General features: G+C 32.9%; 1 protein-coding gene across 2 annotated transcripts; it reads right to left on the bottom strand.

The window, feature by feature from the left end:
• Nucleotides 1–2500: 2500 nt before the first annotated feature.
• Nucleotides 2501–5157, bottom strand: LOC108458162 (probable protein phosphatase 2C 25). Of its 2 annotated transcripts, XM_017757451.2 has the most exons (5): nucleotides 4387–5156; nucleotides 3745–4083; nucleotides 3445–3624; nucleotides 3181–3332; nucleotides 2501–3078 (listed from the first exon to the last, which is right to left on the bottom strand). In XM_017757451.2, exons 1-5 carry the CDS (start codon nucleotides 4864–4866, stop codon nucleotides 3072–3074), a joined length of 1158 nt encoding a protein of 385 aa, XP_017612940.1. In that variant the 5' UTR covers nucleotides 4867–5156; the 3' UTR covers nucleotides 2501–3071. The 2 variants fall into 2 exon arrangements, with proteins under 2 accessions (XP_017612940.1, XP_017612939.1); XM_017757450.2 differs by having other exon boundaries at nucleotides 2501–3332; nucleotides 4387–5157.
• Nucleotides 5158–19567: the final 14410 nt, after the last annotated feature.

The following is a 19567-nucleotide window of genomic DNA, read 5'->3' as shown; positions in this document are numbered from 1 at the left end:
AAGTTCCAGCTTGTGACCAAGTGGCAGACGTTCTTACCAAGCCATTAACAGTGTCTCTGTTTAGTCTTTTCCGTAATTTTCTTCGGGTGTTACCACTCGAGGAAGCTGGGTGAATGTTAAGTGATAAGTTAGGTGGTTAGTTTGTTAAGTATTTGTTGAAGAGTTGTTAAGTAGTTAGACCTCATCTTTTTCCATATAAAGAGTTGTATACACTATTCTGAAGCAAGAATTATTGTACAGAGTATTACCTCTATTAGTTTTTTATCGTTCTTCCTTAAAGTTCTCTTTGTTTATTCTAGCATATTCTTCCATTCTTCTAGCTTGTAACTTGTTAAACCAGGCACGTGGGGCTTGCCGGAGGCCATATAAAGCCTTTTTCAAGCAACACACAAGCCTTTCAACACTCGGACCAGACTGAACAAACCCCGGGGGTTGCTGCATGAAAACTTCTTCAGTTAGATCTCCATTCAAGAAGGCATTATTTACATCAACTTGTCGTAGAGACCACCCGTTAGTCATAGCAATAGACAAAATGATTCGTATTGTAGCTGGTTTCACAACCGGACTAAATGTTTCCTTGAAGTCACAACCGGGAAATTGATAACAGCCCTTGGCTACTAATCGGGCTTTTCGTCGAGCAACAGACCCATCAGGATTGGTCTTGACCTTAAACAACCATTTGCAGCCAATCGCTTTACGACTAGGAGGGAGAGGACGAAGTTCCCAAGTTGAGTTAGCAATTAAAGCATCATATTCCGCGTGCACCGCTAAACACCAGTCCGGATGAGCAAGAGCCTCCTCAACAGAAACTGGCTCAGACTCACTTTTATCCACAGTCAATGCTTTATTCTTGCTTCAGAATAGTGTATACAACTCTTTATATGAAAAAAGATGAGGTCTAACTACTTAACAACTCTTCAACAAATACTTAACAAACTAACCACCTAACTTATCACTTAACAAAAACCGATGGAGAGGATGTTGCAAATTGGGATTTTGTCTTTGGAAGCATGAGGTTGTCTCTTCGGGGTACTGGAGCCGTCAAGGAAATAAAGGTTTTATTTTTACGCAAATGCAGATGGTTGCCAGCTTCAAGAATCATGATTGGACAACATTTCTAGAATAGTCTATTAGTTTTTTACTTTTGCTTGTTGGGCCTATTTTTCGGCCTTTGCTTTAAGAATTGGTTCTATTTTATTGTTTTGTTTGATTTTGGTTTCATTAATAAAAGGTCCAGTCTGATTTATTTCAAAAAAAAATATTAGTGCTGCTTATTAATTGGGTTAGAATTCAGTTTTAAAATTAACATAAATATTTTTTTATAAATAATTTAGGAGGTGGGAGATGAGATTTTGAACTCAATTTTCATGCCTTACAATACATATAAAATTTAGAAAGGTAAGATCTTTAAATCGAAACTATCATAATATTCATGCTTTCAATTTTATCATTTCAATCGAAATTATTTTAATTTCTATGTTATCTTTTTATAATTTTACTGTATAATTATTTTCATTCAAATTATGAATGTCATAACTTAATACTAAGTTTTATTTTACGTGGAACCCTTTTTTAATTGAGTTCTCTTTAAAACATTATTGGGTTCACTTTAGATTTATCAATTATATAATTGTAAAGCAGCCCCAGCTTTAGTTACTAAATAATCCCAAAAATGTAGATAAATAAAAAGAAAAAAAAGTAATAGGAAATTATATTTTCTCCTTCAGTACGAGTGATGTTTGACCCAAACTTAGGAGAGTCAAAACTCAATTTTATAATTTATTCAATTTAAGGGTAATTAAATTAGGAATCAATTAAAGTATTGATTCTAAGAATAATTTTGAGTTGATTAGATCAGAAATCGATCTAAACTGGTTGAATTGGTTAAAAAATCAATTGAATCAGATTTTTTTTTAAATTTTAATATATTTTAATTGAACTGGTTAAACTAATCGAATCGACAAATTGATAATTCAATCCGTTTGACTATCAATTAGATTTAAAAAACATTACAACTGACATCAAATCCAAAATATTTAAATGTCACTCTTAATAAACAAGTTAAATACGATATTTGGATTCAAATATAAATATTTAAAGAAAAATTGAAGATAGGAGTGATGAGAACCGCATTTGATATTGGAAGAGGCATAAACACTAACAAGTAGTTCCTTATTATATTTACAACTCAAATAAATAACATAATTTTAACTAATGAGTCAATATCTTATATCTTAAAGTTTTTATCACAAATTTGATTAAAATTCTAAAACATGATGATGAATTTGGAAAATTCTTTAATTAAAAATATTAAAACATTGATATTTCACCAGAGGGTAAAAAAGAGAAAGAAATAAGCGAAAATTAAAAGAACCATATCTTACTCATGTATTTCTATATATTATGATCACAATTAAGATTTTTATGAATTTTGAAATGCTGGTATGTTTTGGTTGTTGAAACATTCAACCCATGATGACAAGAATAGAACCAAAAAAGGTTAGACCACATGAATACTTTTAAATAACATCATTATTAAAAAATAACCATCATTTGAGCCACCCTACATCCATATTAATGGAAAAGAGCCAAGCCAGCTGCTAAACTTGACCCACCCAAAAATGGCGTAAAATAAAAGCAGGTTAATGTCAACTTGTAGGGTCGATCATAAGTGCTCCAGTTTTGTCTTCAATAGCTGTCACCAGATCAGAGGGTGAAAATGATTCATGCTTAAACTACTCGAGGATCCTTAATCAGTCATTCTTCTGATAAAAGGCAAAATTGCAGACTGCCGCCCCAATTTCATTCATCTGGTAAGGCAAAACCACAAAAAGTCGTCCCGATTTCACGGTGGTGGGAATCCATTGGCCCTCAAATACAAGCAGCTCGAGATCATGAGCAAACATGTTGGCACGGGGAAATGATCAGTTTGATGAAAATGTCAAAACCATTAACCCCGCCAACATTGAAGCTGCAGGCTGCGGCCCATTACCATATCCAATGGCCATTTTCTGAAGGATAATGGGTGCAGCAAATTTTGCAAGTCTCCGTGGCCGAAGCGATCTTCAAGCTCAACAGCTGCAAGTTTTAAAATTCAGATTCAAAGACTTGCAGGTGGAGCAAAAGTTTTCACGGATCGCGCCTAAACAATTATCATCCTAAACAGGTCTAGAAACAAACCGTTCTAGTTGAATTATCATCACACTGATGTCATCAAATGAGCCTTTCCATGACGATAGCTCAGCAAGTTTTTTGCAAGCAGAAAACGGCTCAGGCTTATCAATATCTACGCAGAAAGGCCGAACTAAATCGACAGCCTCTTGATTAGTAACCTAAGGATCAGAGGAAAAAAGAAGTTCAATTTGCCATCATAATAACTCGAAACGGATGATCGAAGGAGGTTCAAAAGCAACTATATCAACAACTTGGGTAAAAAATATAAACCTTGTTCCAAAGACCATCTGAGGCCAGGATCAAAAACTCACACTCCGGCCGAATCTTTAACGATTTTGTCTCCGGTTCTGCAATTACCCATTGTTTAAGATGTTTATTTCCGATTGCTCTAGAAACAGCAAGAGAACCTTGAATTCTCCAAACACCATGGCAAAAATCAACATAACCACCCTACAAATTAAACGTCAAAACACAAATTTTAATTTCAATATTATCAATTTTGTCTTTAAACTCTTCATTATATTGGATTGCAACAAAAACTAATGCACGCAAAGAGAAATAATCGATTACCAAAGCTTCAATTCTAGCTCTCTCATCTTGCCTCGAAACCTGGTGATCAGAAGTCAAGGCCTCTGCGACACCGTTTCGGCTCAAAACAGCACGGCAATCACCGGCATTTGATACAACAAGATCACCTTCGTGAATCATTGCCGTAACACAACAGGTACCACCACCCACATCTTCCTTGAGAAAATCCATGTCCGTGGTTAAGTATGCCTCTTTAATGGCTTCTTCAATTGCATCTCCACATCTTTTCGATACCTCCGCCATTGCGACCTTATCTAAATTGCCTGCCACGAATTCAGCTGCTTTAGAACCCCCATGCCCATCAAAAACACCAAAGAAAGCCTGCAAAACATCAAAGCCTTCAAATTTTTTTTTTTAAATCATCAAGACCCGCACCAACGTATTTTCCGCTTTGACACAAAGGGTGTCACGATTTTGTTTACAAATGCATCTCGTAAATATGAATTTAAGGATACGTATAGTCACGAATCCTAAGAAATTCTTGATGTGGAACTTGGAGCATTAGCCTTACATGATTTTTTTTTTTAAAAAAAGGAATATATATTTAAAATTTTCTATTCATTTAAGGAATACGAATTAAAGCAGAAGAATCGATTAAAAGCAGAAAATATAAGGAAATAATACCTGTTTAGAATCTCCTTTAAGATCAATAGAGACAGAGTAACGGTCTTCCATTTTACCTCTTCTCCCTCTCTTACAATAAACAGAATATCCTTCGCCATCAACCTGAACCTCCTCCTCTCCTCTGGGCGTCACCGCCGCAAACCCCAGCTTAACCGCCACCGGAGTCGGTATCTCTATCTTAGGTGGCTTCTTCCTCTTGGGCACCGAAGCCGGCGCCGCAGCATCGGTTCCCAAAGAAAACTGTGGCGGCTTCCGGATGCAAAGGGACCACGGAGATTTCAACGATGACGATGATGATGGAGACTGCGGTGTCATAACGGAGGTTGATGAAAGTGGAAGAGGTGAACTCGGAGAGGATAACGGAAGGGATGACGGAGACTTGGGCGAATGAGAACCGCTGATGTGAGGAGATGAAGGGAAAGATGAGCCATCCGGTTTGCAGAAAATTGGAGAGGAGGGGACCGTGAGAGACCAAGGCATTTTTTCCCTTTTTCTTTTTTTGCTTCTCGGTTGTTTAACGAAAATGGGGAGAAAACGTTAAAAAATAAAGCTAAGGCAACAGAAATGAAATTATATATAGATGCGAAAACGGATTGAGATTCCCTTTTTTCTTTTTTTCTTTTTTAATAAAACGGATCGAGAGCTTGAATTTTGGGGTTGGCAAATAATTCTGTCAATGCACGCGCCCTACAGGAGTGGACTCCTACGGCTCGTGCTTGAGCTTTTTAATGGCTCATTTTTCTCGAGCTAGTAGAGGCTCAATTTTCTTAGTAGTCCATGGTTTCTTGCTTTCTACTTAATTCAAAGAGTATTGATTAAAGCTACATTGAGATTCAGGAAGATTATGAACATTGATTGCATTAGATCACAATGTTTTTGGTGGTTAATACACAAACAATTGATTAAATAAAATTTATTTGACATACTTGAATTTATGAAATATATGAAGAAAGTGAAGCCCTAAAAAAAGAAAAAAATAGGGATGCCATGGTAAATATGGAAATTAATGTTAGAAGATTTGTAATTTTATAAAATTACATTTTGTAAGTAATCTTATAAGATTTAATTTTATAATCTTAGAAAATTGTGTAAATTTTTTAAGAATCTCAATTGTAGATAGACTTAAATTTCAACCATCAATGTAAAGTACTGTACCGTTGGATCTAGGGGAGCTCAACTATAAATAGAGGCATTCTCCCTCATTTCTAATCAACTCATTGTATCATCATTTATAGTAATTGAATATTATTGAGAATATTTACTCAAACACCTTGCGAGCGTTGCTTCCATGTGTTTTTTCTGTTCTTTCATTGCTCTTTTCTCTTTGAGTTGCTTTTGCTTTATTTTTTGTGCATTAAAGAATTTCTATCAAGAATTCTCACTTAACGAGAGTTAGGCTGACTTAGGCGAATTCGAAACAAAAAAATCACCTAAAGCCACACGGATTGCAAAACTAAAGTTCTAGCCCTATGATAGTTGCTATCAAAGCCAGTGTTTGAAGGTGTTGATTAAGATGGAGAAAGAAGGAGAAAACATAATATCTTAATAGAGATTTGTGGGAAGACTAGGAAAAATAGTAGATCGAGGGATATGTTGTCGGGTTTTGAAAGTTGGGTCACAATCTCAAGGAGTCCATAGGTGGTGTGAAGAAAACACTCGAGGGATATGCACCATTGAGTTGGACTTGATGAGAGAGCAGCTTAGGGACTACGTGGCAGATGTTGGATCTAGTGCCCTAAGTGTAATATATTCATTTGTATACCTATAATTTTTTGAAAAGATTGATTTAATAAAATTATTCATGAATTACATTAATACCCTTTGTATATTGTCATCAATAGTTTTTGCATTCAAAACAAAATAGAAGCAAATATTAGTTCACTGAGTATCTAATATTTAACTAATACTAAGTGATATTACATGGCTGAATCATAATATGAAAAGATAAGTTGTATTAGTAGATGAACCTAAACATGTCCTTAGTTTAATGAGAAATGAGCAAAGTGATTGAAAGACTAATATGCTATCATCAAGTTTAATTGGGGAAATGTTTTGTCTCAAGCATTAGAGCGAATAACTCCTAGAAGATATAGACATAGATGTGATTAACAAAATTGAAAGTACATTAGACAAGACCAAAGAAGAATAGATCATGAATCCATTTATGGATTTATTCACTTGTAACGCTCATAGTGTGACATACTTAAATCCTGAGTGGATGACGAACTATATATGTATGACTCGTACACTTTGATATAAGTAAAAGCGTGAGTTCAAATAGATAAGGAACCGTAAGCTGGTGCATTGGGTGCATGACTTTTGCAGTATGTAACATCATTCACAACAGTGGAATTCATAGCCCAAGACATGGGTAAATGATATCCTTTCACTGGAATTACATAGTTGATGAAAAGTAAACGTGGCCAAGAATTGTTTATCTTTATGATGAATGACTTGATTACTATTTTATAGTAATTGACTTTTCATTAAGGAATATGTAATAGTTACCATGAGATAAGATAGGATCATATTGAGGGAGGGATTTATCCCAAAGAGATTAATGATATCCTATAAGGGTAATACACTTATGACAAGGTCATTAGATGAGCATTGATCGAGTAGCTTTCGTAATGACATGTAATTAGGGAGAGCTCAGTCACGATACCATAGTGGAATGACTTTGTGATTAAATGAGTTTATAATTAACAGTCATAAAGCTAAAACTTAACTATAAATCGTTTGAACCCTAATCACATATGTCCAATTGATCCCCTAATAGCTCATTGAAACTGAAAATGAATTGCACGTAGAATAAAATGGATAAAAATGAATAGAAATGATAAAGTTAGAGAAATGAGTTACAAAAAAAATGAATGCGACTTTTCACTAAGTATGGAAATGACCTAAGTATTAATTTGAGGTTTTTGAATTATTATTTAAATAAATAATTGAAGTTCGAAATTAAATTAATTGAATGTAGAAATTAAATATATTTTCACATGTATTCTTTTACAGTAAAATTGCCATGACTTTAATGAAATTAGAATTGGATTGAGAAAATTATTTAATTAAAAATTAATTAATTTAATAAATAATATTTATTTTGGGAAATAGAAAAACATGTATTGTGTTAGATTAAATTATAAAGTGTTAGGTTAAAAGTCTAAGAAGCACATATAATTGAATCTGATATAGGAGAGGCCCAAAATCCCTCATAATAAGCATGAGGGGCAACTAATCCTAGTTTAATTAACTACGATTAGTCACCCCTCTCTCCTAATTTAACTAAGGGATTGGTTTTTCTATTAAATAAGTATTATTTGTATTCTACTAATTCAACTAGGGTTCCTCTATCTCTCTCTAGTATTGGTAGGACTAAAAACACAAGTTATTCACAACTTTGAGATATTGTTGTTCTACTAAAAAATTTTTAGAATTTATTTCTAAGTATAAATTCTATGTTTCGAGAATAACAATTCTACCAATTTCTATAAGAGAAAGATTTACATTCCTACTAAAAGTAAGAAAATTATTTTCGATTCTATGTTTGATTTGTAATTGTTTGAACTCACAATCAAAGCGATTTGTGGTATGAGAATAGCGGAGAAAGTCATTCGGTTGAAAGTTGGAAATGTCAAGGATCTATCTCGCTCAAAGCATATGTACCTTTTGAAAAAAGTTTATTGTTATAAATATGACAAACCGAATCGATTTTTAAAATTTTATTTTTCTACTATGCAAGAAAACCATTTTCGAACTAGATTTTTTCCAATAGTGAAGGTTCTTAGTTCTAAGTGAGGTGCGATGAGAGAGACCCTTAATGCCACCATGGATGATTAAACCGAAAAGTTGACTAGGAAAAATGATGCTCTTGAAAGCTATGGTTGTGGATTTGGAGGAGGAAAATCAGACCACGATGTCAAAAATTGAGGAGTTCGAGGGACAACTCATTATGTGCAGAGTTGTTGTAGGAAAAAAAGGGATGTTGGCTTCGATTCCTAAGCAATGCAAAATGGATGTCCTCAAGCTGAAAGAGTTTAAGGGGATGAGGTTCGTAAGGGATGTGGATAATTTTATTTAGGGGGATGAAATAATACTTCCGTGCAATGAGCATTGAGGATGATGCCACTAAGGTAAACACTGTTCCAATTTATTTTTCTAATGTCGCTTTGTTATAGTGGCATCATAGGTTCATAGATGAAATTTAGTTGGAGTTCTAAAATGAATTTAAGAAGCAATTTCAACCACAGTATGCCGAGGAGGAGCCTCGGTCTAAGTTATTCTGGTTTACATAACAAGGTATTGTTTGTGAGTATGTATGGGAGTTCACTGAGTTGTTACTTCAAACCTTTAATCTGAATAAGAATGAGGCATTCTACTGGTTCAAGGATGGGTTGAAGCCTTGGGCAAAGCAAAAGTTGTGTCAACTAGGGGTCAAAGAGCTTACCAAATCCATGGCTAAGGTAGAATCCTTTGTCGAGCTTGGTCCAAGGAAAGATAAGTTCAAATTTTCCAAGCCCAAAGAGATGGGCAATGGTAGGAGAGACCATGAGAAAGAACAAGATAGAAATGAAAATAGTCACAATTGTAAGAATGGTGGTAATAGGAAACCATTTAATGGATAGGGGAAACCCAACAACCATCTGAGAGATAAAGAGAATGAAAAAAAAGTCAATACAGTGCTTCTTATGTAGTGGGCTGCATAGGGTGTGGGACTGCCTACAACGATCAAAGCTATTTGTAATCAGTAAAGAAGACAAAGTGGAGTCTAATGAGGAAAATGTATTAAGGCTTCAATCAATGATACTCAACTTTGGTAAAACAAAGAGGGATTGCAGGCCAAGAAAAGAGTGCTCTTGTTGATACGGGGGCATCAGACTTGTTCCATTAGAGAAAGTTGCGGGTAAACTTGGTCTCTAAGAGGATCAAGACAGTGAATCCCAAAAAGGTCTCAACTATGGGAGTAGCACAAGGAGTTGAGCTACAAATCAGCGAGTAGAAAGGCAAAGAAGATTTTGAGCTAATTCACTAGATGATTACAACTTCGTGCTTGGCTTGAATTTTCTTGATTGGATTAATACTCTGTTGGTTCCTTTTGCTGATTGTATTTGTACCTTGGATACTTGTCAACGATAATGCATTGTGCCAATGAGCTATGATTAAAGAGGTGGAATCAATGCATTGTCGGCAATCTAACTAGCCAAGGATGTTCATTGTGGAAAGAGAATTAACTTGGTAAATTGGAGTGTTAGGAACACCCCATTGGAAATGCTAAATGTGCAATAAACCGATATGAAGCCTATTGAGTTATTAGTGGGGTTACCACCTATGAGAGAGGCATCAAAATTTGGGGGAAAAATAATGATGCAAATTAGGCAATTGAAAAGAGTAAAGGCTATACATGAGGAACATCCGAACACTTTTCTAGTGTTTTTCATTTTGACTTACCATTGGCTTAGCAAGGACACATGGACCCTTTCAAAGTTCTAAAGTGAGTAAGCCAAGGGGTTTACAAACTAGAGTTGGCAGGGAAACTCAATGTTAACCCAACATTCAATATGGGCATGTTGAAGTCTATTTGTGCAGATCGAGAGGATCTTGATCGAGGCAAGTCACAATGTAGGCAAGTAAGAGATACGAGCTCTTGCAAGCGAGATGTACCAAAAAGAGAAACTGTTTGAGTTAGGCAATGATGAAAGCCAAAACAAATGTTTTGAGGGGTAAAATTACTCGATAGAGAGACAAGTTGGGAAATGGCCAAGGCATTGGGAAAGTTTTGAGGCAAGTCAAACCAATGTCATCCTAATGATGCAACGAAGGCATTGCGAGAATGGGTAGGGGAGAATTAGGTTGCAGATCAAGGCCCATGACTAATGCACAAATAACATCCTATGAAGATCAATTGATAAAATGAGACTCATTTGATCCACTTGAATTGATCTAATTCATGGAATATGTGGAGAACCCATCTATTTGAAGCCTTGATGGCCAAGTATAGCATTTAAGGAAAATTAGGGTTGCCATGGTAAATATGGAAACTAATATTAGAAGCTTTGTAATCTTATAAGATTTGATTTTTTAAATCTTAGAGGATTGTGTAAATCCTTTAAGAATCTCAATTGTAAGTAGACTTTAATCTCAACCATCGATGTAAAACAAATTGTATCGTTAGATCTAAGGGAGCTCAACTATGAATAGAGGCCTTCTCCCTTATTTGTAATCATCCCATTTTATCGTAATTTATAGTAATTGAATACTATTGAAAGCATTTATTCAAACACATTGTGAGCATTGCTTTCTTGTGGCTTTTCTTTTCTTTCGTTGTTATTTTCTCTTTGAGTTGTTTCCGCTTTATTTTTGGTGCCTTAGAGAATTTCTATCAAGAATTCTCATATTGTGAGAGTTAGGCTGACTTAGGCAAATTTAAAATAAAGAAATTGCCTAAGGCTACAAGGATTGTGAGACAAAAGTTTTAGCCCCGTGACACTATATCACAATGCTTTTGGTGGCTAAAGCTGTAACAGTTTGCCCGATGTAGATCATGCCAATATTCTTTTGGCTTATAATTGAGTAAGCCAGAGTAGTATTAAGGTGAATTATCAACTTAAGTGTTTAGTCGACGTGTTTTTTTGTTCGCCTTTGTAGGGGATCGCCTTGGTGGAATTTTCCATTTGGTGAATTCTAAGGCTGGCAAACTCTAAGGTTTGATGGAATATTTTATGAGATGATCCACCAACCCCAGATATTTTGCGCAAACTTGTTAGTTCGCGGGGCGATTTATATGGAAACAATGGATAGTGGGCATCGTTAGAGTCAAGTTTAGATCTAGTTGAGTTGGAATTGAACTAGAGTGTTGTAGATGAAAACTTGATATGTTTAGGTATCTGTATGGAAAGTTTAGTTGGTTTCCTAAGTGTGCAAGTAATGTTTTACCACTCTAATTAGTGGTAGTAATTACTTTTGCAAAAGGGTTAGCTTTCAAATCTTATTAGGTAAACTTAGTTTCTGAATTCAAGGTCGGTATGGGGTCTCAGTCCTTCCCACTACACTTATTTTCATTGTCTATACTATAAAAATGTGTTGATAACCAACATGTTTTACTTTTTTCTCTTCTCTCTGTGTTCTCTTCTACGTTCTTAAGAAATTTCTTTTGAGTCATCTTCTGTAGAGGAAACAAGGAAAATATCTAGAAGCTTGTCAAACACCATTGATAAGTACTAGTAGACTGGTAATTTCTGGGAAACCCTTAAGATGTCATTGAGGGGATTTACATCTTTGCTTTAATACATCCACGATCAATTTATAGTAGATAAAGTGTCTGATAATTATGATTTTTTTCACTTAGCCCAAGAAGCTAGAGAATGTCGCAGAAATCGAGGTAATGTACCAATAAATTAGATTCTATCTTGCAGGTTCTAATGAGTTTCTTTTTACTTCTTTCGGGTTTTAAAAACTCTATAATATGGAGTCATTAAGGTAAGTTGTCTCTACTGAAAAATGCCAATGTGTTGTGTATTAACGAGTCTATATTATGTGTTCATGGCCATGGTTATAGTTAATACCCACCTTGTGTGCTAGCTCAGTACCAAACTATCTTCGATATATGAAAATATGGAAAGGAACCTTATTTGTGATGCCTTCAGAAAGGCAACTTTATTGCAAACCGGATTGGCAAATCACGGCCCAACCTTGTGGGAGAACACATGTTCTATATGACAAGGAATAAAACAAAAATATGTGATTTTGATTTCTAATTTATAGTTCTGAGGCTAGCACAAGGTTTAGTCACAGGTATACACTTATGATCGAGAGAAACATGCATGATTTACTGGCACATGTTCATTAAGAATTTTGCGTTATAATTGTGATGTATGTACCAGCAGATTGTACTAGTAGATTGGCATAAAGTTATTGTAGGGCGGAGTTTCAAAAATGTCTTTATCTTGGATTCGATTAAGGGTAACCTTATAATAATATTGTGTTAATAAGGAACTCACTAAGTTCAAATGAACTTACTTTTTTACCTTTCTTTCTCAAGCATTTGAGTAGTAGAAGAAGATCCGTAAAGAGGGTATTACGCCGAAGTTGAATTTATAACTGAGCCAGTATGGCTATTCGGCGAAGGGCGTACTCACACATTTTGCGTTTAAATTGTGTTTTCACTTCACAGATGTATTTTGTTTTGTTCTACAAAGTGTAATTGACTCTGATTATATCTATATTTGTGATTGCCAAATCCCTATGGTTTTCCATTTTTCAAAATTTCCTTTTCCTAAGCGTATTCACTTTTAATGGAGGAGTCTAATTAAAGAGTTGTTTAGTAATTCTTATTACTCTTTTTAAAGCTGTTCTACCTTCAAGAGAAATGATTAACAATTTTGACGTAAAGGGAAATCCTTATAACTATTTTTCTCAAACTTTAAAACAAGTCAAGGGTTTTGAACTTGTCAGTAATGCCTCAGTTCGTTGGACGAACTGTTTGCTTATGGGTATGCACCATGTCTTCTTAACAGGCTAAGGGGTGTTACAAAATCCCATTGATGGTTTTATTTTTTAGGGTTGTTTGTAATTTATTGGTGGTTTTTTTCACTGTAGCAATTTTTAAGATCAAGTCTTGTTCTCGTTATGGCTTGATCTTCGATATAACATTTTATGGTTTCCTTTTCTTTAATTGCAAGCTTGCATATCATTTTGCTATTTTGTAATGAAAGCTTATATTGAACAAAAAAATATTGATGTAAAAGTTTTGACAAAAGTAGTTTGACTCATTGTACTTACATGATTTTGTTTTGCTTTAAATGAGAGGGTTAAGTTTCAATTTTTGTCCCTGTTTCTTACCAAACTTGAGATTTAATCTATATACTTTAAATTGACACATTTCAATCGTCTTATTGTTATTATTGTGAATGGTTATTCCAAAGCATCAATACCATAAAATAATTCCTTAAAAAGTTTAGATTTAATTATCAATTTTTAACTAAACATGTTACGTCATAAAAATACTATAAATATGATACAAATATACAACAATCTCAAAATCTATAGAAAATAAATTACTAACATGTAGAAGTTTATCTATTTTATTAATTTGAACACACTCAAAATAAGACAAATGCAGCACTAATATTTTTTTTTCTCTAAGTTGAATAAGAACGACAAGTTATGCAAGACGTGTTATGCATTGACACATTAACTTTGATAGCTGCGATGCAAAATATCTATCGTCTCGATATCCTTCACCATTTCAAAACAATTGAACTCAATGGCAGATGGTTGATCATTCGAAGTTAGTAGGCTAAGTCACGACATTCTCCTCCTATTTTGAGATGCTTGTTACTTACATTTCTCTAATTTTTCTTCCAAGCTCTCTTCAACCTACACATTAAGTTCAATTGAGGTTTAAGCACACTAAAGACTAAAAATAAACAAAGTTAGCTAAAAATAGACAAACAAACCACTAATAAGCTAAACCAAACTGCACTAAACATAACAATTCCACTTGAAATCAAACACAAATCAAGTGTGAACATGATCTAAAAATATATAACCAAAAATACCTATAAAGACAAATAAGCATAAGAGCACAAAAAAGTACAAAAGAAAGAAACGAGTATATTCCAAAATCAATCTAAAATCCTCAAGGTTAATAAGAACTAATACTAGGTGTTTATATCGTTAGGAACAAAAACTAGATAGAAAGTCAAAGTTCTAAATTAGGCACTTACTGTAACACCCCTATACCCGGTTCGACCCAAGGAACCTGGTATAGGAATATTACATTTGGTGCCAAAAAGATTTTGACTAATCACTAATATATTTGGACATTAAAAAAAATTACAACTTATATATTTGTCCCTAGTACTTGGAACATATTTGATCTTCCTAAGTACATGCCATTCTATTCAAAATTTTGAAACATACCCCCTTGGCACTTGGAGACGAGATGAGATGGATGCTCACAACCTCAATTACAACTCTTCAAAATCACTGTACCTAATCTACACATGGAAAATAAAACCATATGCTGAGTAAAAACTCAGTGGTATTTCTATAATCCGAATATTCAAAAACAAAGTGATATAATAGGCACAATTAAATTATAAGGACATATTAATGTCTAGTATCATGACTACATTTTTTTTATTTAAACACTATCCTAATTCACACAATTGTTATATAAATGGTTATTCACATATCAAACCATATTATTCGTACAATGGCATTAATCATGCAATACTCAATTCATGGATACATCATTTCATAACATACTCAATTCTTATCATTTGCTATATAATAGCTTTTCATAATTTATTTAAAAATAATATTATCCATTTCATGAACACATAATTCATACATTTCATTGCATATTTCAATTTACTATCCCATTTTCAATTCACATACAATACTTTCCAATTCCAATCACACTGCCATTTCATTTAGTTACCCCTATTAACACGACTCAGACTTGGACAGATACACGGATCCAAACAAAACACACTAGTTTGGCACCTAGTGCCTCATCGAATAATTCGAAGTAATAAGTTGACATCCAGTGTCTCATCGGCCTTGCTGAAGTAATTTGGCACCCAACACCTCATCGAATTTATCTGAAGTATTAATTTGACACCCAGTGTCTCATTGATTTGTGGTCAAAGCATCCCTGAACTCTTCCAATCCTATGGCATGCCAACTATATTCGACTCAGCCCGATATAGTTAATAGCGTTTTCAATTCACTTTTCAATACAACCAATATTCAATATTCAATTGCCACAAAATTCACATTTCAATTATCAATTAATAATTTCATCAATCACAAATTCATATAATCTCAACTCATTATCCAAATAATAATAATCAACACCCACCTTAATTACTTACCATACATATTAATTTAAAATACAACAAATAAAAATTACTATATTCGAATCATAGAAATACAAACCATAATTCCCGAGCTACTCCTCGTTAACCTTGTCTTTTCCTTTCTTAGCCAAGGTTTCCGGCTCAATGTTAGCTACTGAAATTAAAACAATTTAAAATTATTAATACACACAATTTCACATTAAATATTTCAATTATTATTCAATTTTTTTACTCACATTTCAATTTAGTCCCTAATAAAAACTAACTTTATTTTATTTAAAACTAATTTCATATTTTCATTCAAATTCCATTTTAGACTAATTTCAACTTTCAAATTTCACCAATAACCCTAATTTCAAGATTCTCTCAATTTAGTCCTTATTACTCAAAACTTATGACTTATTTTACAATTCAATCCCTTTTTCATTTCTAACTTGAAATTCTATCAATTTAATCCCTAATACTTCAATTTGTTCAACATGAACAACATCTAAAAATTCACTAACTTCTAAAATTTCAACATAAATCAAGTAGTATTTTGTTTTAGGATTCTAAAAACATCAAAATTACAAGAAAAGGGATTAAATTGACTTACCAATTTGAGTTTGAACCTTAAAACCCTAAGCTTTTCTCCTTTTTCTTTCTTTTATTTTTCTCCCTTGTTTCGTTTTCTATTCTTTTCTTGTTTCTTTCTTTTGTTTTGTTTCATTTATTTGTTTTATTCTTTTATTATAATATAATATATTAATATAATATAATATAATAATATAATATAACATTTACTTAGATAATAAGTAAATAGATTATTATTATTTAAATATATGTATTTTATTTTACCACATGTATTTCACTATTACCACATATTTGTCATTTATGGTTTAATTGCTAATTTAGTCCCTTCAATTTTCTCTAATCTATAATTCAACTTTTACCCTTTATGCAATCTAATCCTTATACCTAATTACTCTTAATTTAAAGAAATTAACCTAAACAAACCTAATTAACCACATAACTAACTTCGTAAATATTTATTATAAATATTTACGAATCCGTTTTTCAAAAACAAAGACTCGAAAATGAACTTTCCGATAACCGAAAATTTCGGGTCGTTACACTTACCACTAGTAATTAGAAATGTTCATGCGTGGAGCTTGGCTAGGTCAATGCATGGTATTAATATTGTACATAGTTTTCTAAGTTTGACCCAAAATCTGAACCTCAAATTTTACCAAAGCTCGCTTATATTGGTCAATGTCTAACCCAATCCCATTTAGGCCCACCGATATTATTTTTTATTTTTAAAAATATAATTAATTTTATTTAATAATTAGTAATTGACAAAGCTTTTACTACCATTATATATATTTTCTTTTATTAAATTTCTAAACATAAACAACTTAACAACTTTTTTAAACATTCATACTATAATATAGTACATTTAGTTTTCATTATAAATAGCAAATGTATAAAAACATATTATACAATTGGGTCAGTTGGGCTTGAATTTTGAATATTAGAGCTTGAGCATGAGCCATATTTGAAATGAAATTAATTTTTTTCCTAACTCATTTTTTAGGTATAATATTTTTGTCCAAATCCTCCCAAAATTTAGGCAAACCTTTATGTTTAAGCTAATAGCTCGGCCCTTGAACATGTCAACTAATAACTACTCTTTGTTGCGTTGGTAGTGACATGATTTTATTCGTAATGTGGTAAAGGTGACATGTAATATCAATTCATTACAAAAAAAAAAAAAAACATCTTTAACATAAAGAGTACATCATCCCACCAATAATCATAGCTTTTGGCGACCCTAATGATAAAAGCCCTCATTATCAGTCCTATTGGTGTCTATGTGTAACATCTTTTGTTACGTTCTCTTTGTTATAACTCTATCAACTACTTTGTGAGCTTTAAATCTACAAGCTAATTTGGTATAAATAACTCTTTGGTCTTTTTGCTTTTCCCTTATGTAGAAGCCCAAATTGCCCGGGCCCAATTATATGAAAACCCAACCAAACCTCTAAACCCACTAAAACCCTTAACCCATGACCCATTTACATCTACCCAAACCCAATTCAAAAGCCCATTAAGCCCCCAAAAAAAACCTAACCCAAAAAAAACAAAGAAAAAAAAAAGAAAAAGAAAAACCTACCCCAAAAAAACCTAACCCAAAAAAAAAAAAAAAAGAAAAAAAGAAAAACCTAACAAAAAAGATGAAAAACCTAGCCACTTAACCACTTTCCCACTTGCCCCATTTTTCCTCCCATTGTCTACCACCACCACCTACAAAATAGAAAAAAAAAAGAAAATCATGTAAAGATGGCTATAAAAGCCATTCAAAAATCATGTAAGAAAAAAAAGGAGGATTTTGAAAGATTGAAAAAAAGAGAGACAAACACAAAATCCTTCAAATTTTGAATACAAAAGAAACATCAATAAAAGGTTGCATTTTTCTTTTTTCCTCTTCTTTGAATCTTTTTCTTTCTTTTTTTGTGTTTTTTTTCTTTCTTTATATATACATATATTGTTAAAAATTACCTTTTTCTACCACCGTGGTGGTGGTCAACGACAGCGGCGATCGACGATCGACCGTGAACAGCCCCTCTTTGGTCGGATTTCTTTCCCCCTCCTTCTCTCTTCTTTCCCCTTTTTTTTAGGTATTTTATATATATTATGTATATATTTTTTAATGCCATTAGTTATATATTTCTTATGTATATATTCTTAAATACTATTATATATACATATATATATATATATATATATTTTAAATACCATATTGTGTATATATTATTATTATAAATTATTACTATTGCTAGTATTATTATAACTATTATTATATTAGTGTATATTTTATGTACATACGTATATATATATATATATATATATTTTGTACATATCATTATTTTATATTATTGTTGTAAATTTTTATGTATATATTTTTATGTACGTTTCCTAATATTTTCTTTTATTGTAGATATTATTATTATTATTATTATTATTATTACATACTTTTATTATATGCATATATATATATGTATTTTTATGTACATATTATTATTTTATATTATTATTACCAAATAGATCATTTTTCCTATTTTATTATTAGTACATGATATGTTTTTATTTTGTAAATATCATTATTATTGTTATTCTAATATTCTAGTATTTCATGTTAATATTTTTCATTAATGATATCATTTTTTTTCGTCCTTTATCTATTTTAATTTCTCACTTTAGGAATATTTTTCTCATGTTTTAATTAATTTCAAAAATAAGGCAATGTACCGATTTAATATTAAGCCATCGATTTCATCGCTATGTTGGGTGAAATTAAATTGCTTGTGTTAAAAAACAGGACACCCTTTCTAAAAAATCGAAAACTAAAATTCTCATTTTTCAATCAGATCACGATTAAATATTATATTGAACTCGTATTTTGAAAATCAAGTCAACACATGTTTATGAGATACCAATTTTGGGCGTCGTGAGGGTGCTAATACCTTCCTCGCGCGTAACTGACTCCGAACCCTAATTTTTCTCTGGACTTTCACGTAGACCTAAATTTGGCCTTCTTTTTTGTTTTTAAAATAATTTTATTAGGTGTCCGATCACACCTATAAAAAAGGATCGGTGGCGACTCCCTTTGTTAATAAAATCGAAAGTTGGTTTTCAAGTGTTTAATAAATCGCCACATTTAGCGACCCCAAACCAAAACGAATTTTTTACGTCGCTACAGCTGGCGACTCCACTGGGGACCCTTTTTGAGAGTCGAGTCGAATTAAACTCGCGTTGTCAAAATTTTCAAAGTTCCTTGTTCAAATTAACATTTAGTCGTGATCTTCAAATTTTTTGTTTTCAAAAAAAATCATGCATTTGCATCGTGTTGTATATATTCTAACTTGTTTTATCTGGTTGTTTTTCAGCTTTAAATTTTTGTGATTTTAGTTTGGTTTAGTTTTTTAAATAAAACGTAAAGGTTTGCAAGTTTCTCCCCACACACCGTGCACGTGCATTTTGTTGCATAACATGAGCTCTCTACCCGGCTCCGTCCGTTTAAGTGAAAGTAAACGCTTCGCCGTGAGTTAACTCGTCCCTCCGCACGAGCTAGTGAATACTTTCGGTTACATATGACTTATGCTTTCGTGAGTTAACTTGTCCCTCTGCATAGGCATAAGTAAATGTAATCCTCGAATTGAACTCGTGAGCCGTGATAGACTATGACCGAGGCTCGTGCTAATCTTAGCGAGATGATAGTACGGCAATTCGAGTACCTATCTAGAACCAAAACCGCATATAATGAACCATACGAG

This window comes from Gossypium arboreum, chromosome 4 (assembly GCF_025698485.1).
Source record: "Gossypium arboreum isolate Shixiya-1 chromosome 4, ASM2569848v2, whole genome shotgun sequence".
NCBI lineage: Eukaryota > Viridiplantae > Streptophyta > Magnoliopsida > Malvales > Malvaceae > Gossypium > Gossypium arboreum.
Note: the sequence above shows the minus strand (reverse complement) of the source record. Positions and strands in the feature narration are given on the sequence as shown.

Bases quoted from the DNA above. Each gene is read 5' to 3' on its own strand.
- LOC108458162 (XM_017757450.2), bottom strand. From the start codon at position 4,866: ATGCCTTGGTCTCTCACGGTCCCCTCCTCTCCAATTTTCTGCAAACCG. The intron at 4,084-4,386 runs GTATTATTTCCT...GATGTTTTGCAG, and splicing joins TTAAAGGAGATTCTAAACAG to GCTTTCTTTGGTGTTTTTGA. The intron at 3,625-3,744 runs GTAATCGATTAT...TTTAATTTGTAG, and splicing joins GAGCTAGAATTGAAGCTTTG to GGTGGTTATGTTGATTTTTG.